Genomic DNA, 23,091 nt, shown 5'->3' on the forward strand with positions numbered 1-23,091 from the left:
TGGATTCTCACTACAAAAAGCAACTGTATCACACTGAAGTTTGATGGCTTTCAAAAGGAAAAGTGTTAAAGCATCTTGTCCAACTAAAAACTGAAGTAATTTCTTTCTTGGAGGTTAAGGAAGCAGGTTTTGAATTTTCTTTTCATGATGAGATTTGGTGGCTGAATGTTCAATTTCTCTCTGACTTGTTTGACAAATTCTCTAAACTTAAGTCTCCAAGGACCATCTGAAAACATTATTACTGCAGTGTTCAAACTGAAGGCCTTTGATGAAAATGTGATGCTGTGGAAGAATAAGATCTCAAAAGGAGTCCTTGATTGTTTTCCTTCTGTTAATGAATGCCCGTCAAAGAAGAAAATTGTCTCTCAAATTTTGAACACATTAAGCAACCTACAGTCTGCACTAAAACATTACTTCCCGTCACTTGCTGTTGACGAATATAACTGGGTGACCTATCCATTCGTAATCAACGAGACAAATCTTAGAACTGAGGAGGAAGAATAGCTCATTGATTTATGAAATGACAAGTTTTATCAGTCATTGTTTCCCAAAAAGAGCTTGTATGAGTTTTAGATTTCCATTAAATTTCATATCCTGCAATCAATTCAAAACAGTTCTGCTCTCATTTGTATCTTCGTGGTTTTGCAAAATTGGATTTTCAGCATTGACTGAAATTAAAGCCAGAAAGAGAAAGAGGCTTCTTACAGTCTATGATAAAATGCGAGCTGGTTTGTCTACGTTAGAGCCTTGCTCAATTTGATCTGATTTGCTTTCAGAAGCAGGCACAAACATCACATTGAAAACACATGTAAAAACAAAAGTTTTGATTTTTCTGCTATACCACAATATTGTTAAAAAGCCTTAGAATGACACTCAAGGCCAAAGCAAGTGATAGTATTATCAATGTGCAGGTGACATTAATATTACTTGCTTTGGCCATGATTTTCGTTCTAAGGCTTTTAACACTTCCTGTATAATGTGTACCTAAAAAATTAAGGCTTTCCAGGTGTGCTGCAAAAATTTTCAGATTGTTGTAGTGTGCTGCAAGTCAGAAAAGGTTGAGAATCATTGGCATAATCCCTTCTGGGGTAGTTCTTGTATTGATGTGAGTGGTTATGCTATAGAACATATGCTCTTGAATCACAACCTGTCTCTCTTCAATACCAGCTCTTACACTTATTTTTATGCACCCAGTCAGTCATATACTGCTATAAATCTTTCTTTCTGCTCCCCTTCACATTTCACTTGCTTTTCTTGGAGAAGTTGGAATCAGTCCATGGAATAGTGATCATTCTTCTATCATATTAAGAGAGATTTGCCATGATCAGTGCCACTTGACCTGTGTGCCTCAGTGGAAATTGGACCAGGCAAACTGGCCCTCTTTTACTGCTCTCTCGGAACTTGATCCTGCCATCTTATGTAAATCATTGATAGATGATTGTGTAGCAGCAGTTACTAACTGTATTGTCCAAGTAGCTGCTCAGTGCATTCCCAAAACCTTGACATCGTTCCCACGGCATTCCCGCCCTTGGTAGGATTCTGCTTGTTATATAACACGAAAATCTCAAACGTGCTTGGGATAAATTTCATAGATATCCCACGCTTTCAAATTGCATTGCATTTCAGCAAGCTCATGCTCAGGCTCTGCAAATTTAGATGTCAAAGCCAGAAGGAATCTTGGATTTAATATACCTCCAACATTTCTTCAACCACCAGTTCAAAAGTCATATGGGACAAGATCCAGAAGGTGAGTGGATGGTGTACTTCTGCCCCCTCTCTATCTTAATATCCAATGGTCATGAAGTTGCTGATGCTCAGAGCATTGCTGATACTCTTGGTAAATGTTTCTCTCATGTATCTAGATCTTCAAACTCATCTTCTTCCTTCTTAGCTATTAAAACATAAGTTGAACATCTGCCTCTCTCATTTTCAGCTGATTATTCCTATGACTACAATCCCCTCTTACACTGGTGGAACTCAAACTGGCACTTCATCAGGCTGGTAACACCTCAGTTAGACCTGATGATATACATTATGAGATGCTATACCACTTGCCTCTCTTACTATTCCTGGCTGTCTTTAACTGGGTATGGCAGGAGAATGTCTTTCCTGATGCTTGGCACCAAGCTATTGTACTCCCTATTCTTAAACCTGGGAAGGATCCAAAGATTCCTTCGAATTACTGTTCAGTTACTTTGAGTTGTCTCAGTAAGATCTTAGAGTGGATGATTAATGCTCATCTTGTTTGATTCAAGGAATCAAACAACCTTCTCTCACCCACTCAGTATGAGTTTTGAAAACAAAGCTCCATGATAGGCCACTTAATTTGCCTTGAAATATCAGTCAGAGTAGTCTTTTTGAAGTGACAACATCTTGTATCTATTTTTTTTATTTAGAGAAAGATTATGATACAACATGGAGATATGGCATCTTGTGAGACCTCATATGGATTGTGTGGCAATTTGCCACTTTTTATTAAGCATTTTTGATGAACCACCCATTCCAGGTCCATGTGGGCTCAACACTTTCCCATTTTTCCCACAGGAACTTGGAGTCCCTCAGGGCTGTGTTCTGAGTGTCACACTTTTTATTATAAAGATTAATGCCATCAATGAACAGCTACCCCTACAGTTGCAAATAGTCTTTTTGTTGATGACTTTCACATCTCATGTCAGTCACCAAAACGTGAGGTTTATTGAGTGGCAGCTACAAACTGCAATCAATCATATACTTAAGTGGACCACAGCAAACAGTTTTCAACTTTCCTTAAAACTGTTTGTATACATTTCTGCTGCCAACGGGGGTATTCATCCAGATCCAGAACTTTGTATTGATGATGTTATACTTCCTTTCGTCCTTGAGGCAAAGTTCTTAGGTCTTATATTTGATTGTAAATTAAACTTTATTTCACGTAGCAAGCAACTTTGTGTCAAATGTATAAGGGCATTGAACATCCTCTGTGTCCTCTCTTCCACCTCTTGGGGAGCAGATTGATACTCCATGCTTAAAATTTATTGTGCCCTTATCTGATCCAAACTTGACTATGGTTTATGGTTCTGCCAGAACCTCAGCACTGAAAATGTTGGATCCTATCCACCATCAGGGGCTTTGGCTTTGCACTGGGGCCTTTTGTACTTCTCCAGTCCAAAGTTTGTTTCTGGAGTACCATGAACCTCCTCTGTATATTTACTGTTTGCAACTGTCTCTTATGTATGTTTCTAAACTTTGCTCTTGACCACAGCATCCTACTTGGGGTTGTGTTTTCCATCCTCAGTGAGCCACACTTTTTTTTTATAATGGAAAATCTGTCATTGTTCCTTTTAGCCTTCATATCCAAGCACAATCAGAAAAATTGGATTTATCTCTGAATAGCATAGTAGTATCCACAGATCGGCCTCTTCCACCATGGCTAATTACTATCCCTAATTGTGACCTATCTTTGAGTCATCTGAAGAAGTCAGATACTCATGATTGGAAATATCACTCTTTATTTGCTGAACATCTTTCAAACAGTCCACCCATTCCCATATATACAGATAGTTCAAAATCAGGTGACTCTGTATGCTTTGCCATGGTTTGTTACAGTTCAGGTATAGTACATGGAACCTTCTCTACATTTTTTGTGTTCACTGCCAAATTGTATGCCATTTCTCTTGCCCTGAATCATGTTGAAACTATGCAATACATGAACTGTATGATCTATGCTGATTCACTCTGGACAGAGATAGATGATAGAGAGAGATGGGCCAGTTTGTTTTGGATACCAGGTCATGTTGGTATTCATGAGAATGAGCTAGCTGACAGAGCAGTAAAGTCTATGGTCCAGTTATCAAAACCCAACTGTACACCAGTTGGCAGTCAACCTGGAGTGAGCAACAAAATAATAAGTTTTTCAAATCAAACCTTCTTTAGCTCTTTGGTCATCTTGTTTCTGTAAAGATTGAAGGGAGGAAGTTGTTTTGGCTAGGCTACACATTGGTCACAGTTTTTTAACTCACCAGTTCCTTTAATCTGGTACTGATGCACCAATGTGTAGTGTATGTGGCACTCAGGTCACAATCATCCCATCGTTACAACCAAGAACAAGGACACCATTTTAAACATATTTTAAAGGTAGGTTTGCCCTTGACATTAGCCTATGTCATAGATGATACTGCCCACCTCACTCATGTTTTTACATTTTTAAGAGCCATTGGTCATTTTAATTTTTATTTTTACCTGAACCCAGGTCTAGAAAGGCCAATTTCAGGTGATTGGCAGGTCTTACGTTCACATATTTTTACCTTAATTTCCATATACCATTATAGTATACTACAATACCATTATAGTATACTACATCTTGTTTGGCACAGATAGCCTAGTAGCTTTGTGCCAATAAACATGAAATACCTACCTATCCACAACTGATGTAAGACTGAGGCCAATACTTACTGGGATGACTTCTATTACCTATTTCGAAGGTAGGAGTAACATAAGCTAATTTCCAATTTGTTGGTACTTATCCACTGTTCAAGGACTTACAAAATTGTGGTAAATGGTTCATATATCCAGTCCTTGACATCCTTTAAAACCCTCAGGAGCCTTATTATTCTTTAAACTTCCCAGTTTTATTTTAACAAGCTCAAAATTTATGCAATTGTCTTGTTTAACTTTATTAATTAGCTCCTCTGACTTATCTTCCTTGTATCATTAACCTCTACATGCACAACAAAGACTGTATTGTTATCAGTTACCTTCATTATAGCTATAATGCTGTCAGTTATGTATTTCTCTTTTGCCCCAGGGTAGCATAATTTAATTATTTTTCTCTATTTACTCCACAGATTATTTATCCACATGCTGTGCCAAGGAATCACCTAAATCTATATCCTCTAAGTTCGTAATCCATATACTTGTCTATTCCTTTTGCTTTCCCTCCTTCCAGTAGTTCCTCATCTACTCAAGTCAAGGGCTGTAATATATTGCTCAATAGAATAGGGTTTTTTTAGTTCACTACTTTTAACCCCAATACTACCATTTCTAACATTCTTAATGTCATTGTTAATCATAGCTGATGCCTCCCTTGCATGTGAAAATGTAATCTTTTTGATGTCCTGCTGTAATTTCTCACAGTTTATACTTTATATATTTCCTCAACTTTAGTTAGGATAGCCTCCAGCTTTTCTTCCAACCTGCAAACTTTGCATATAGATTGAACATCTTCACTACTAGCTTTTTTAAAAGTACATAGTAGATCAAGAGTTCACAGGTAAAACCTATTCATTGTTACCTATCACATCTAACAAACTGGGAACCTTTAACCTCTAAGCAAGCCTTAACCATTGTATTATTTTTAGAATTAAAATAAACACATGATACTATGATTAAATACCAGTAGCCTGTTGTTAACACTGTTAAGCATAGGTTTGACAGTTAACTTGTTTTAAACTGTATTTATTAAATAAAACAAAGTACTTAATTTGTCTTACACTTTCACTGCAAATTGAATTATAACACAACCTAAAAAATCATTACACAAACTAAGCCTAATCTATCATTATACTGCATGCTACACTACTAAGATATAAAACTTACACCTACTGTTTTAATCCCCAAGCATATTAAATCTAGTTATTTTTTTGTTATTCAACTCTAATTTGTAAATATGAAAGTAATAAAACCAAATAACGTTAAAAAATATACAATGTGATGAAAACTTGGCTTTCTAACATCTTTTTGAAATACTGCCCTCTGTCTAACAGTGATACTTTTGAAAGTGATACAGAAGTAACTGAGGTAGAAAAGATAAACTTTGTTTTTCATAATACAAATTTTGCCAAACATTTTTTATAAAAAAATGTTTTATCCTTTTCACAGAAACTGGTGCATGAGATGGTTGATGCAGATATCAAGTTGATGAAGAAGAATCCCTCTGCCTAGTAGATGCAGAAAGTATGATGGTAACCTGAAGATTAACTTCTTACCAAAGTACCTCTATCTATTAACAGTTATTTTAATTTGGGACCATTAATTTACAATATGCATTGTAGTTGCATAACTTAGTGATTGGTAAGCACATTGAGGGTAATTACTTGTATTGATTTTTCAAGTTACTTTATCTTTGGCAGATGCATGAGAAACCCATTCATTGTGTTTGCAAAAGGATGTTTTGATAAACTGTTTTATTTGTCTTAAATGGCTGTTTTTGTATGTACAATTTTAATGATTTAGAATTTCATAGTTTTTATACTTATGACTATACATTTAAGGTAACTGTGTTTTCAACTATGTTGATTTCAAACATTTTATAAGAGATTAGTACAGGACTGTGAAAAAACAAACTTGTTGCTGTCAATAAGATTGGCAAACAGTGGCATTTATTTGTTCTCGTTGTACCTAATCAGGTGTGTGGGATAAGTTTTTATGGATTTACAAGATTTACAAGTTTGTCCATAGCTTAAAGGATTAAAATTATCTGATTCATTAAGATACTTAAGTAAACTATATTTATATAAATTTGTATATTAAAAATCTGTCAAAAAGAAGGAAGAGTATTGTGTTTACTTTTCAAACATAACCATTTCTGTTTTTCTTTTTATATAGCTTAAATGAATAAGTACATATTATAAAATTACAAGACAACAGTGGAATTATTATATTTTATATAAAAGAAGTTTCAGCATATGTTTCCTTTTTGTGGCTACAACAGACACGTATTAAATTTCTGCAAAGGTTAAAGATTAAGATTTATTTAAAAAGGATTTTGTATCTGTTATTAGTTAAATATAATGAGTTAGTGTATCAGTAGTGAATGAAGAAAAGAAATGATTTTCTAGTCAAAACTAGTCCAGATGATTACATTGTTAGTGAATTATGTTGCAGTTGTGAAAATAGTCCTTCAAATTAATATATATATATATATTAATGAAAATTAATACATTTTGATAAACAAAATCACAAGAAAGGAGTGCATTAAAAACAGCAAGTCCAACCTCTGGCTAATTATATTAGTTTGTTATAACTTAAAGTGATTAGTGTAGCATTTTTTAAAATTTATTTTTGTTTTGGCTTCTTTTTTTAAGTTATAACAAATTAATATATACATATACATACATATATATGTTTAATTTTTCTATCAATGGTTTGTATTTTTTCCTTGGGGTCATATACTGTATATGGTATTATTTTGCATTGTAAAAGACAAATGACAATGTACTAGAAACATGAATATATGTATCCCTTAAACTTTACATGTATTATTATTCAAAACTTGTCAAAAGTAAACATTTTTGTTAAACTGTGATAGTGTTAAACATGTTACAAGTACCATGTATGGTCGTTTCTTTCAGTGTTTATATATTTATTTTTGGTTCATCTTGATTGAATATGAAATCAGTTTTAAAGACAATTTACATGTTGTAAATGGGGCATTAGACATTTTGTATAGTTATATATGGCATGTGACCTGGTACTTGACTGTCTGTCAAATGTGATATTCATAAATTCTATATAAAACAGCCATTTCCACTGAATCAAGTTTCTTATAGTTTTAGTTGCATTCTCTTGGGAGCAAATCATCATGATTTTCTGCTGCCTGTCATTACTAGTCTTGGAAAAAAATTAAAAACTACATTTAAAATAAAATTTCTTAAGGAAGTAGGTTACACTCAATAAGTATTTGGAAGTGGATTTTTAAAGTTTCATTAGATATACCTTTGTAATGGCAATATTCTACAAATTTAAAATAAAGTATTTGACTAATTATAGATTTTATAAAGTAACAATCATATTGGTTCATTGCTTTTTGCAACTAGTATTTAATATATTTTATAAAGATGATTTTCATTCAAACTTTTGAAAGTTTAAGCATGTGTAATAAAAGGGAATGAGAACAGAATTAAACAGTGTACAAGAATAAGACAATAATGTAGTGTGTAATTGCCTTCTGACTGCATGTGATTTGGTTAATTTGATTTTAAGTTTACCTGTAAAGTTGAAAGAAAAGTAAGAATTTTGAGACTTTGAAATTTAGTTTCTTTTTCTGTAATTTTAATATTTGGGATTTTTAGTTTTATAACAAGGCAGAAAATTTATGAGTCAAATAACAATATCCTTCTCTGTGTGAGTGTGCATTGCTGTTATACACTATACTGTATTTCTTGTTGATAATACTATTTGAGTGCCTTATATAATATACAGTGTAAACACCAGATGTTGCCTATGATTTTTACTGTATCCTGTGTTTAGCACAAACAATTTGGAGAAATAAAGTGTGTTAAAATGGTTTTACACATATATACATTTTAAGTGGCATTTTATTAATAAGACAGATATAGAAACCATTAAAACCCTGAGTTAAATGAAAATATCATGAACTCGTTTGTTACAGGATTTATTAAACAATGATATATATTATATATTACACTATGTATGGTTTCAAGACTTAAATACATAATTCTTTCTATCAGATTTGATGACTTATAATGTGCACATGTGTAAGTATTTACAATGATACAGTATTAACTTTATACAATTTTGCTTCAACAAGCAAATTTGTTTTAGGTTGAAAATCAATGGTTCAGGGTTTAATACATTTGGGAATGTGAAAAAAACGTTGAAAATATGAGTAAAAGGATGTTGGTACTAAACTTTAGATGGTTTATTGTTTATCCTCTTGCATCCTCTTGGTATGTTCAAGTATATAGTTGTAATAAACTGTTACCGTAAGTATTCTGTTTGGAATTACTGATGTCGTGTTGCAGTAATGATTTTTGTAATAAATATTGTGAACGGTTCCGTGGCCTCTTCTGCAGCTAGCTGTCTGCTTTACCTCGCTTAGTACTAACATTCAAAATTGAGGACAATGGCAGATAGCCTAAGTAGCCTTGTTATAAATATGAGCTCCATTGCCTTATAAGCAAACCAGTATAAAGTTTCTTCTTAAATATTAATATTAACATAGTGACAAACTCTTATTGTTAGATATTCTTAAGAAAGCAGAATAAACTTGCCTGTAATACAGTGTAAAACACGCAGTAATTTTCACAGCCTTATTCAAGTGATAATTAGTAATAAAAACTTCCATGATTTTGTGCCTGAGCTTAAGGCACAGCTTACTTCCGAATTTTTGAAATGTTTCATATATGAAGTATATTAAATTGGCATCGTTTGTCAGTATTATACAAATATTTTAGTATTTTTTGATTGAATCAGGACCGTGCTGAAGTAAAATATTTGAACTAGAAATTATGCAACACTTTCTAGAATGACCTTCCAACCTTTGACTTCTTCATTCAAGTTTTTGGTACATGTGAAACTGAACGATCGAAATTCGTGTTTTATTTTAATTTTTCATACATGAAGATGTGAGAGCACGTTCATGGCGTGGTTGAGAATGATTTTCTTACTATAATAAAATGATTATAGTATTCTAAGAAGTAATTGCTCGTGTGAATGAAGAATGACACGTCATAATTTCACTTTTGTTTAGGCAACGATTGGTATTATTACTGGTGGTTAAGCATCACATTTTTCATATATTCGACTACAGAAGTGAACTTTCTAATATACTGCTGGTTTCACCTCGAGTACGAATAAGGATAGTGGAGACGTAATTTTAAATAAAATATATTTCATCAGTTAAGTGAGAGCTATTCTAAATAATGTAGATAAGTTTATAGAAAGTACGGATTATCCAATGAGAAGAGAAATTTACAACTTACCTTCTAAAAGTTAAAAATAAATTGGAAGAAAGTTATCAAATTAAAAAGGTGAATATTTGTGGTGGGATGCAACAAGTATACGCCACACAATCCCAATATGCCAGATGTTTTGACATTGGGAAAATCGTGAAAAAACAAACAAACCGTAAACTGTCTATGTCACTGCTTGGAACCTGCAAGAAAGTATTTTTGTATCAAGTGTCATGTGAGTTGGCTGACGCACCCATGAAGAGTTCACGAAAACCCCAAATTGTACATTCCTCGCTGAAAAAGTGAACAAACAAAAAATTTCAAAACTGTCCGTTTGGGACCTGCAAAAAGTATCTTTATGTTGAATCCCACGTAAACTGAACGAAATATAGCCAAGAAATGGACCAAAACCCCTAAAATCATCTTTTTGTGACTTTTTGACCCATTTTAAGTGAACAAAATTGAATATATCCCACATTTTTGGGATCTGCAGAAAAGTATGTTAGTACCAAGCCACATTTAAATAGTCAGAATTTTGCCAAGTGATTTCCCCAAGATACCAAAATTATGCTTTTTGTTAGCTTTTATCCCCTAAAAAAAAAGACTCGAAGATGGCAAATTTAACTTTTTGTTTAAGCAGTGTATTGGATGCATGAATATTTATGTTTGTGCCAGTTTTCATCTTTAGGGCTTTTAATATGACTGCCTAAGGACTCAAAATATACGTTTTGGAGTTACTTGATTCTTCAATATTTTAAAATGTTCAAACCCAAAAAACAAAAGGCGTCTGGGCATATATATCAAAGTAAAAAATTCAAGTTAATCTGCCGATAAATGGCAGTCGATTGAAAAATATTAGGAAGAAGAAGAAGAAACAACAGAAAAGACAATGTCTTTCTATCTGTGTGGACGTAACACTCACACCAGGGGACTATATTGTAAAGTTTTACATGGACTCTGAGTCTCATAGATGGGTTTGATTGATTGATTGCTTGAAATTAATCACAAAGCCACATAATGTGTTATCTGTGTTCTGTTCTACACGGGTATTGAAACTCGGTTTCTCGCGCTCCGAGTCCGAAGACATATCGTTGCGCCACTGGTGGTGGGTGGGTTCATAGATGGGATGTCCAGCTAGATCAATTATATTTAGCATTGACACGTATAATTAACCATTGAAAACACTTTTGTCCCTGTTGCGAACGGATCTGTACAAAACAAATTATTCTGTTAAATATGCATTCGAACTTGTTAATGGCCTAGAGCAAACAATTTAATAATATTATTCATAGCACTAGTTATGATAGAAAGCCATTGTTTACAAAAGTACATGCAGACGAAATCATTTATCTTTGTCCTAAAATTGTGTTTGTTAATAAGGAAATTGGATAGGGTATAAATAAAGATATTTTTAAATGATAAAACTACTATAACTTGAAAGCTTTCGAAAGATGGATTTTTCTTCTTCAGAGGCGAACTGAAGAAGAAAGGTCCACCTTTCCAAAGTGCTCAGGTTATAATTTTTTTATAATTTTGTATCAAGAACCTAAGTGTTTTCCTGATACCACTAATTAAAAAAAACCTTTACGTTTCGCGAAAAATAATATCCTTTGATATTTAATAGAAAAATCTATGAAAATATTTATGGACAAGCGATGGACTTTAGCTTTGCTTTTCACATTGCTATCCTTTCATTGTACGAAAAAGTTTTATTACAGTCTTGTTCTGAATGTTTTAATTAAGCCTGCATATTGCAGGAGAGAGTTTTGACGATACTCATCTTTGACAACAGTCGCTTAATGAATGTTTCTAGTTTATAAATGGTAAACATCCCAACATAAAATTTATTATTGGACATTGACAGTATTATAATTTCTCATTCTTATTAAATAATCATGGTATACTTATCATTAAACTTTATAATAAACACACTGAAATAAACTGGACACCCCTCTTGCTGTGATGTTCGATATTCCAAATAAATCTTTTACTTTAGTCATACCTTACTTGAGGCTATTTCGTATATTATGGAGAAAAGTATGAAACCACATATAACTAGAAGTTCAGTTCAAATCTGTTTATGTTAAGAGTGTTTGTCGTTGTTTTTCCCAATGTAAAAATAAGCGACACGCATTTCAATACTTCCTTAGTAGTATACGAGTTTACATGCTGGAGGTGCAACCACAGATGTAGTGTATCAAGCATTAAAAGGCTCTGGAATAAAATAAAAAATAGTGATGATGAAAGCTACAACTCTATTAATATTGTTATCACTGTAAATGAATGTGATTTTGAATTGATTTTCAGTTTTTACCTCGCTATGGCCAGGTGGGTTAAGGCGTGTGACTCGTAATTTGAGAGTCGCGGGTACGCATCTCCGTCGCACCAAACATGCTCGCCCTTTCAGCCGTGGGGGCATTATAATGTGACGGTCAATCCCACTATTCGTTGGTAAAAGAGTAGCCCAAGAGTTGGCGGTGAGTAGTGATACTAGCTGCCTTCCCTCTAGTCTTACACTGCTAAATTAGGGACGGCTAGCGCAGATAGCCCTCGAGTAACTTTGCGCGAAATTCAAAAAACAAACAAACAATACTTTACAAAAATAAAACTAGAGTATTTCCAGGTGTTATATAAACAATGCATTCAAGCAATCTGCTATTGCTAATGGCAGAGCAAATAGAATTACAAGTCTAAAGAGATTATGTTATCTTGAATAAGTCATTGATAGGCCACAGATGGGGTACCGTGTTTACTTTTTGGCTTCTTACCTTATAAATAACATTGAATTGTTGGAAAGGCTTCACATGAAGCTACGAAAATTATACGTGGAATGAAATGATTGCCATATGATGATAGGTTAAGATCACTGAATCTTTTGTTTAAAAAACAAAACACAGAGCTAGAGAGGATATGATTAAGGTTTTACGACAGTGAACGGAACTGTATTGATGCATCATTTTGTTGTTGTATGGCGTCGTTACTTAACTAAAAGAAAAATCACTTAGGTTACGTCTTCATTTATCAAATAGTATCAATCATAAATCAAAAATAATCAATAAACTTTTAAAAGCTAGTAATTTGTCTTCGGCACTCTTAATATATATTGTCACCTTTCATATACTATTGTGGGATTAAATATTACAATAAAAATTTAAAAACAAATTGGAAAAAGCATCAGGCCTAATTATTAGCCAATGGTTAATGTACTGTATTTTTACAAACAACATTAATAAAACAGATCAAAAACTCACACAAGTTTTTATCGGTCGTATATAATAAAACTTCTATTTATTTTATTCGCAACGTTTCACCATCAGGTGGCATTTACAAGAACTGAGGCTAATAGGATCATATATGTAAATAATACTAGGCTGGCTAGTTTGTTTGTATTTTATTTTTTAATTTCGCACAAAGCTACTCGAGGGCTAGCACAGATAGCTAGCTTTGCGCAAAATTCAAAAACAAACAAACAAACAGTAATTCTTAACGCTGAGGGGAATGTGCCCATGCGATCGCCATTGTTATGTGTTGAAGCTCAAATTGCAAATAAAATATTAAGTGGTTGAGAGTGACACGAGTTACAACCCGAAAGAAGAAACACAGTGCTATTCAATTAACAATCACGCATACCGTAATCAAAAGTCGAAGGCGGGAAGCATTACATTCCATAAATAAGTAAAAAATTCTTTTTTCTGTAATATATTCAGTTACAGTGTGCGACATCGCTTGGACACGATAGTGACATCGAACTGGAGTGGATATTTACATCTAATTTCAAAGTATATATGCCAATACTTTTTTGAAAAGTATTTTATTCGCACAAGTCGGCATCACAGTTTGTCAGCTTTTGATTTGAAATGCTGACATCTTTTATAAGTTGAAATAATCATCTGAGACATTCTAATATCACTTGCTGGCAATTCAAGCTGTACATATAAACCGCCAAAACACACATTGTCTGAGATGAAAGTTCTTTGTACATTTACTTGTTATTGTGTCACTGAGTGTCAAGGTAGAAGTTTATTAAATATAGTATTTCGATTAACGGATGAGACCGGAAATCTGGACTAATTTTTATGCTTAAGACAAATCTAGTCTGATCAGTGAAGTTACAGGTTGTCCGGGAAAATATTCAAACATAGACCTAATACTATCGATAGACTCGTTCTCAGAATTGCACGACAGATTATATATTTGCAGGTTGTCCCTTCCTGTCCAAAATCCTTCAGCTGTCAGGGTTATTATGATGAATAATCAGTATGCAATACAAGTGACTTAAAAGATTTTATGTTGCGTCAACAAAAACAACATATCAATGTAACTATGATATATGTAGAAGAGTGCTTATAATAGAGTGAGCTTAGTTTTATTACTGTATATATGTTAATTCATTTCCATTTTGTTACATTTAATTGTAATGTATATATGAAATATCAGGTAAGTATATTTGTATTAAATGTTTCGCACAATTCTGACTGTGTAGTTGCATGCTCACATAAAACACAGTACTGCGAAAATGATTCTCAAATGAAATAGCAGAATTTGACTAGCATATAATTATAAATAGTACATTTATTGAAGAAAGTTGTTGATTACGCTATAAATAAGTGTATTTCTGATGTTTTCTTGAAACTAATTCACTGTGGTGTACAGTACTCAGTTGAAAAAGTTAGGCCTATTTGTTTGGTATTTCTAAACTTAATAATGTTTGTAAGATTTGTGAAATTGCTTTGTGGCATACATTTTAATTTTTGATATGCTATTATAAATACTGGTAGACTAAAATTAATACACAATTGTAAATTTAAACAAGTTGAAAAAGGACCATTATGCATTGTTGAAATGTCCGTAATGGAAAAGTGTACTGGTCATAAAAATTTACGTTTCTACATGGTAGAGTGAGACACATAGGTATTTACAGCAAATATTCTGGTATGCAGATTAGACAATGTCAGACTGATGAAATGGTAATGAAAAGTGGCCTGTCTTATTTGTTTTTAATTACTTTATTTGCAAATGAACGTTTATATTATTTGTAATTCCACACGCACGTACACACACACACACACACACAATTTTATACTCTTGGATACTGTAAAATGAGAACATGTGCGCCGCGTTATTATAACTTCTGTGGTGTTAGTCAGCAATCGCTGAAAGGCCAATATAATAAAAACAACAAATATATATTAGTGTTCAATGTTATAAAATTTAAGCCAGTTAAACTAAACATTTGTGTTCTTGTGTTATAATCTGTGGTCATTGTAGAAAGATAAAAGCATAATTTATATTTATTTCCAAATTTTTATGGTGGTTAAGAGATTATTAATCTATGGAACATGTACAGAGATTTCGATTCGATACTGAAAATAATAGATAAAATACAAAGTTTTTACTTAAAAACACTTGATAATTATCTGAATATTATAAAGATTTCATAAGTGAAAGTTGAACGTTTTCTGATGCATTAAAGTATTTTTAATATTAAAATGAAAATTATTCTACATGTTGGATAGTCAACATTCTGGAAGAAAAGTGCCCGGCATGGCTAGGTGAGTTAAGGAGTTCGACTCGTACTCTGAGGGTCGCAGGTTCGAATCCCCGTTGCACCAAGCATGCTCTCCTTTTCAGCTGTGAGGGCATTATAATGTGACGGTCAATCCTACTATTCGTTGGTAAAAGAGCAGCTCAAGAGTTGGCGGTGGGTGGTGATGACTAGCTGCCTTCTCTCTAGTCTTACACTGCTAAATTATGGATGGCTAGCGCAGATAGCCCTCGTGTAGCTTTGCGCGAAATTCAAAAAAAAAAAACAAACACTGAAAGAAAAAATTACAAGGAAATCCTTAATTAAAAAATCTTAATATTTAATCCAAAAACCTTATATTTTCTATACGAAAGCCTTGTAATGTTTTCCAATAACCTGCAAAATTTTGTAAATAAATGCATACACTACCAAAAATCATAGTATAATTGCTCTCAGGAATACAGCCCGACATGGCCAGGTGGTTAATGAAGGCACTCGACTCGTACTCTGAAGGTCACGGGTTCGAATCCCCATTACACCAAACATGCTCCCCTTTTCAGCCGTGGGGGAGTTATAATACGACGGCCAATCCCACTATTCGTTGGTAAAAGAGTAGCCCAAACGTTGGCTATGAGTGGCGAAAACTAACCGCCTTCCCTCTAATTTTACACTGCTAAATTAGGGATGACTAGCGCAGATAGCCCTTGTGTAGGTTTGCGCGAAATTTAAACCAAACTCAGGAATACTTTCGTGGTTACGAGCTGGGTGTATTCCATCCTACCCTTAATGGTAGGGTTAAAAGAATATCATTGTTAGAGTTATTGTCTTTAGATCTGGTACAGGATATGTAATACATCATTGATGAATTAGATGTAATGGTTTGTGTTACTTGTTTCGAAATTCATGTTGTGTATGAGTGTATATATATATATTAAGCATTTGTATCAATTTTTGCTACAAATTATCAAATAATTCCGAATGAATTTTGTTATATTCATATCACAACCTTTCTTAACTATTACCATACACTTCAAATAATAATGTTCGATACTTGGAGGTCCATATATATAAATAACATCCTTCTCTAACCCTTACTCTCAAGGAAAGGACATAACGCGCCCCCTTTTGTTCACTTGGAACAATATTTGAGAAGTATATTTTTATGTGACACATAATAAACATCAAAGACAAAGATCATGTTTAAATCTTAAGATTTTTCTTCTGGGCTAAAGCCCAACGCGTTCTTCACATTACAGACTAAATATGTTTGTTTTGTGAATGATGTTTAGATCAACTTGGCTTGACAAATGTATCAAAATAAAGTAACAAAATTATCCAAATGTCTAGTTCGTCTGGCAGGCTTTGAAAGTTCAACACGTAGCAATGGCGGCTGCTCGCGCTTACCAAAAATCACGTAACTTTCAATCTAGTGTTAATTATATCTAACAACAGAATTTAATTTTAAATAGGAACACATGAGAGGCTACAACAATAATAATTTACACGGATACGATTGATTAATTGCAAAGAATAAAATAATTTAACAATAAATTGTCAAATTTAAGTATAATATATAAAATATTTAGACCCGAATCTACGTACAACAGAAAAGGGAGTTAAAATAGATACAAAAGAACACTAGTGTATTGATTAAGAATATGGACATGTCTTTAATTAATAAGGCATTTTTTGTTTTTCGCCTAATGACGTTGTCTTCTCTGCTGAATATTTTACGTGGGAAGAATCAAAAGAATGATTTTTTTAGGCATACGTTCAAAAATATTAGATGAATATTTTAAATATTCCCTTAAACGATTAGAAAGTTATTTGTTTACCTCATCAATATCACAGCTTTTTAAATTTGTACATTATTCAATTGTTTACATATTTTCGGGAAGGAAATTGTTGTGTACACAAAATTGAAAGCTAAAGTTTTCATTTTCCTTTTTCGAAATATTCGGTACTGAAACTTACGCTTTTATTCGTATGGATGACACCTTTTAGTATATACTACATGGCCAAAAGTATGTGGACACCCCTTCTACTTAGTGGGTTCTGCTATTTCAGTCACACCCATTGCTAATAGGTACATAAAATCAACCACACAACCATGCAATCTCCATAGACAAACATTGACAGTAGAATGGGTCATACTGAAGAGCTCAGTGACTTTCAATATGGCACTGTCATAGGATGCCACCTTTCCAACAAGTCAAATTGTCAAATTTCCGCCCTGCTGGAGCTGTTCCAGTCAACTGTAAGTCCTGTTATTGTTAAATGGAAACGTGTAGGAGCAACAACAGCTCAGCCATGAAGCGATAGGCCATACAAGCTCACAGAACGGGACCGCCGAGTGCTGAAGCGCGTAAAAATCGTCTGTTTACAGTCGCGACACTCACTGCCGAGTTCCGAACTGCTTCTGGAAGCAACGTTAGCACAGGAACTATTCGTCGGGAGCTTCATGAAATGGGTTTCCATGGCCAAGCAGCTGCATACAAGCCTAAGATCACCATGCGCATTGCCAAGCGTCGGCTGGGGTGGTGTAAAGCACATAGCCATTGGACTCTGAAGCAGTGGAAACGCGTTCTCTGGACTGATGAATCACGCGTCACTATCTGGCAGTCTGACAGACGAATCTTGGTTTAGCGAATACCAGAAGAACGCTACCTGCCTGAATGCATCGTCTGAGGCTGTTTTTCATGGTTTAGGCGAGGCTCTTTAGTTCCATTGAAGGGAAATCTTAATGCTACAGTACACAATGACATTCTAGAGAATTTTATGCTTCCAACTTTGTGGCAACAGTTTGGGGAAGGTCCTTTATTGTTTCAACATGATAATCCCCCCATGCACAAAGCGAGGTCTATAAAGACTTGGTTTGCCGAGGTTTGTCTGGAAGAACTTGACTGGCCTACACAGAGTCATGACCTCAACCCCATCGAACACCTTTGGGATGAACTGGAACGCAGACTGCGAGTCAGGCCTTCTCGCCCGAAGTCAGTGCCTGACCTCATTAATGCTTTTGTGAATGAATAAGCGCGAATCCACGCAGCCATGTTCCAAAATCTAGTGAAAAGACTTCCCAGAAGAATGGAGGCTGTTATAGAAGCTAATATGGGACCAACTCCATATTAATGCCCATGGTTTTGGAATGAGAGGAATGTAAGAGGATACCAGGTTTACGAGGCCATAAGTTTAAGAAGTTCGGGAATCTGAGAGTCAAATAAATTGATACAGAATAATATAAAGTTGAAAAGTTATTTATAATGGTAAAAGAAATTATTTTAATTTATTTTGTTTGGAATGGGTTAAATTAATTTACATTTTTTGGAAATTAAATGGATCATCGAGGAGTGTGTTCATTCATTATTTTTGTCAGATTTCAGCAAAATTATACTTCCATTACTTTTGAAACAGATTTAGTGCTTGACGTTCTCATGGAGAAAGGTTTGATTTTAGCAGTCTAGAGAAAGTAATAAGTTTCTTCATACGTTTTACAGCGAATATGTCTTAACAGATTTTTTAGCGAATTCGTCGACAAAATTTAAAAGCACAAAAATGGAAATGATAAATCTAAATAACGTTCGTCTAATTGATAACCTTTATTTTATTAGCTAATTGCCAGGACAATTTACTTCCTTGTGAAGAACTCCGCTTGTGTGATGGTCCTATCGAAGAAACCGAATTAACACATTTAAGGAGAACATCACAAGCGATACATGATGAACTAAGTATAATAATTTGTTTTCTATGGATGCATTTTAAGAGATTTTTATGTGCTAATGACCAGACAAGGATTTTGTTTTTCAGTCGACCAAGAATGCTGACACAAATATGTTTTGTAATTCTGATAATTGACAAATATCAAAAACTGTCGATAATGTAAACGTTAAATGTGAACTCCACACCGTAATTTCAAAATAAAAAACACACAGATTGAGTTATACACGTGATAATTATCAAAACTGCTCTCCTTGCTTTTATTAATACTCTGATACGAAATCATTGTCGCTCGTCTCAACTTTCATTCATTACTTCCAAGTATTAAAAGCGTTTGAAATGAGAATTTATTTATATGAAGAACGTTTAGGTAAAGGGGATAAGAAGAAAAGTTATAAACATACTGATATTTTTTGTCTCCAACTTTCTAATTTTTTTCTGACCTGTATCATGCCAGTCTTAAAATAAACGCGTCACTGTAGCAGTTTGTTCAAATGTATAAGAAAAACAACCATAAGCATAATAGTAAAAGCTCTCCAAATAGTAGCACAAAAAACGATTTGAGGAAAGTTCTATCGTCAGTTTCGTCTTCACTTTCTATAAAAGGACCATCACGAAAATCGTTTTCTTGTCGGGGCTCTTCATTTGGGTCTCTGAGGAAGCAGAAAGTACACCGTTACAGAAGAAATATTATAATAAGTAGAAGTTGTCCGTATATTATAACTTATATTTCTAACAGTAACTGATATATTTAGCTCTTGTGCCTATTTTTGAATACACTTATATGCTAACTATTAGTATCAAGCTTTCTATTAGGAGTGAAAACATATTTTAAACATGGTTATATCTAAAAAATGAAATATAAATAATTTATTAGCTCCGTGTGCGTGTAAAAACGAAAAAATTATCTATTTATTGATAATTAGTTAGTAAGTTTATAAATATTTGATCTCTTTTAATGAGTTTTAGTTGGGATAAGGACATTATTATGTGATTCAATTAACGTAAAAAGCACATAAACACGATATGGTAGGGCTGGGCCCGACATGGTCCGATGGTTAAGGTACTCGACTCATAATTCGAGGGTCGGCGGGTTCGAACCTCCGTCATATCAAACACGTTCGCCCTTTTAGCCGGGGTAGGGGCGGTATAATGTGATGATCAATCCACTATTCGTTGGTAAAAGAGTAGCCCAAGAGTTGGCGGTGGGTGGTGATGACTAGCTGCCTTCTTTCTTGTCTTACATTGCTAAATTAGGGACGGCTAGTACGGATAGCCCTCCTGTAGCTTTGCGCGAATTTCAAAAACAAAACAAACATGGTAGGGCTACAATTGCTTTAAAAATGAAAAGCTTGTTTTGAGGATAGGTGCAGATGGAGTTTTTTATTGTGAGTTTATGACGTTTTTATAAATATTTTCAGGAACTGGTATCTAAATGTAAGCCAAAATTTACTTATTTATGGCATTATCTTGACATCGAATATTAATAGTTGAATTAGCTGGCTGTCTTATTTAATAAAAATACCAATATTTTTGCACAGTACAAATTATCAGAAGTATACCGTATTTCTCCGATAATAAGACCTACCCATAAAATAAGACCTAGTGTGATTTTTGGGGATAGTTTTAATATAAGCCCTACCCTTAAAATAAGCCCTAGTTAAGAGTGGCAGGAAGAGGAAAGAAATAAAAAAAATTAATTTATTAATTAGTTTAATAGTTAGTTAATTATTTTGTTTAAGTATTAATCAGTTAGTTTAATAGTTTAATAATAGTTTATTTTAAATGGTTAGTTTAATAGTTTTACTTTGTAACTTCATTTTTTTAATATATCAAAATAAGACATCCCCCGAAAATAAGCCCTAGTGTCATATTTTGGAGTGAAAATTAATATAAGCCCTGTCTTATTTTTGGAGAAACACGGTATTACTGATGTCCATCTGTTTTAATAATGAACTTGACTTTGAAGGTAATAAAAATTACAGTCGTGTATATATATATGTGTGTGTGTGTGTATGTGTATGTGTTTTGAAAAAAAACAATCAGTGGATCCCGACCTTCCTTTTGCAAGATTTATTCACCAAGCTTTCCTTTTCATCATAAAAATAGCTCCCTAGTGGCACAGCGGTACGTATGTGGACTTACAATGCTAGAAAGCGGATTTCGATACCTGTGGTGAGAAGAGCACCGATAGCCCATTATGTAGCTTTGTGCTTAACGTAAAAACATCACACGTTGATAAAATAAATATTTTCAAGAACGCTAAAAATTGGTAAGAATGGTGTAACTTAAATGAAAAAAAAGGTTCATAATATCAGCGTGACACCCATACACACATGTATAAAAATCATGGTTTGAACGCCGAAAGAAGATGTAACATATACAAGAAATAAGCCTAAGGTTTGTCATAAAAATTCTATAACAAATTTAAACCTAAAACTTAATTTAAAGTACCATTGTTACTTAAGAGTAATGACAATGAGTTTGGGACAAAGAAAGAAGGTTTATTCAAAAATTAAAACATGAGAATCGTTGTCACTAACTTACAAATTTTTAAAACTTTCCTTGTTAATTTTTGAGTAAACCTTCTTTCTTTGTCTCAAACTTATTGTCATTAGTTTCAAGTAACGATGGTACTTTAAATTAATTTTTAGGTTTAAACTTTGTGGTGGAATTTTTATTACAAACTTTAGGCGTATTTCTTTAGATCGTATTATGCTTTAGTCTATTCATAAACTTAAACATAATACCATTTAAAGAACTGGAACTCAAGCCAGTCTTCGTGAAAAGTAGAAGTATTATATGTATATTTAAGACAATAATATAAGGTCTTAGTTTTATTCCTAATCGATTCAAACTTGCTTTTATATACATTAGATATTTACAAAACAAATTGTTTTCGGTGTTTCTATTAGTTTTCATTTTATCTGTCTGGTATTGCTAAGCGATCAACATGCAATTTTTTTGTAGTCAAGTTGTTAGTTAGGTAAGACAAACCATTTTATGTTAAAATACGCATGAAAGGTTTCCTTCGGCTTTCAATTCTAGTTTGTTTGTGTTTTTTTTTTTTTTGTATATTGGAAGTAAAGACTAGTTGACAATTCTGCGAAACACGGAAATTTATGATATGAAATAACTAGCTAGAGTTTAAAGGTATCTGTAACCAATGTTAAAAACCGAGGGAGGTGGACAGAGCACAAACAGACTATTGTGTACCATTGCGCTTAAAAAATCCCACTAAAAAACAAAAGTCCTTAATTAAACGACTTGTACAGACTGTAACTATAGTTTCACATTTTAACGTGGCAACAACATGTATCGTTGCCACGCATTTTGTGTGAAGAAGCCATATACTCACTCCAAATGGTCATCGAAGCCATTCCTTATAAACCACACAGGAAAGATAACGTATTCCCCTTCAGGGTTTGGGTTCTCAAAAAATACTGGTGTCCTCTCTGATGGCAGTGTAAATTTATTAGTAGAATATTGCGTAAACTGATGAACTTCTAAATTAATTGGGAAATCCTCTTCTTGTTCAGTATCAGATTGCGTATTTTCTACCTCTCCTGGAAGATTACACGTGGTTTCTAAAAGCAAATTCTCCTGCGATAAACATTCAGTTTCTGATGTAACACACGTGTTGTTCGCTAACTGATATTCTTGTTGAACATCCCCCACAGGCAAACTCTCTTCACTAGCTGATGTGAAACTTGAAACGTGCATTAGAAAATCGTAATTTTTATTATAATTGTTAGCGTTTTTTTTGCATTCGTACTTCTTTTGCGAAAAAAAGAAACTCAATAAAACGAAAATTAATTCTAAGATATACTTTCTACTACCTTATAATTTTAGCTTCACTTTAATTATTTTAAATACGAACACTTTTAATAATTATTATTAAGTATGTACAAACTGATTCAAAATATCTTACCAGCAAGAAAAACATCTCGAACTTTTAGACCATTTCAGGATTCCTTGTTTAATTGTCTTTCTTTTTTTCCTAATACTCATAATTTTGTTGATATCTGCATTTTCGTGATTTTAGACAAACAGCCAGATAAAAACCGTCAATAATGATTAATAACTTGGACAAATATGTTACTACAGTAACAAACTCTAAAAACATGTAAGAGCGCACTTATTCTTAATTGTTTGGTTTACTATTATTGGTTTTTACCA

General features: G+C 33.5%; 1 protein-coding gene across 2 annotated transcripts in view; it reads left to right on the forward strand.

Moving 5' to 3' along the window:
• The window catches only part of LOC143256847 (GDP-mannose 4,6 dehydratase-like), a 61,334-nt gene extending 53,060 nt beyond the window's left edge, over positions 1 to 8,274 (forward strand). For both annotated transcript variants that reach the window (XM_076514600.1, XM_076514602.1), the window contains one exon: positions 5,857 to 8,274. In XM_076514600.1, coding sequence (XP_076370715.1) covers positions 5,857 to 5,919 — 63 coding nt within the window. In that variant the 3' untranslated portion in view covers positions 5,920 to 8,274. The remainder of the gene's footprint in view (positions 1 to 5,856) is intronic.
• The last annotated feature ends 14,817 nt before the right edge of the window (positions 8,275 to 23,091 follow it).

The sequence above is a fragment of the Tachypleus tridentatus genome, chromosome 7, assembly GCF_004210375.1.
Source record: "Tachypleus tridentatus isolate NWPU-2018 chromosome 7, ASM421037v1, whole genome shotgun sequence".
NCBI lineage: Eukaryota > Metazoa > Arthropoda > Merostomata > Xiphosura > Limulidae > Tachypleus > Tachypleus tridentatus.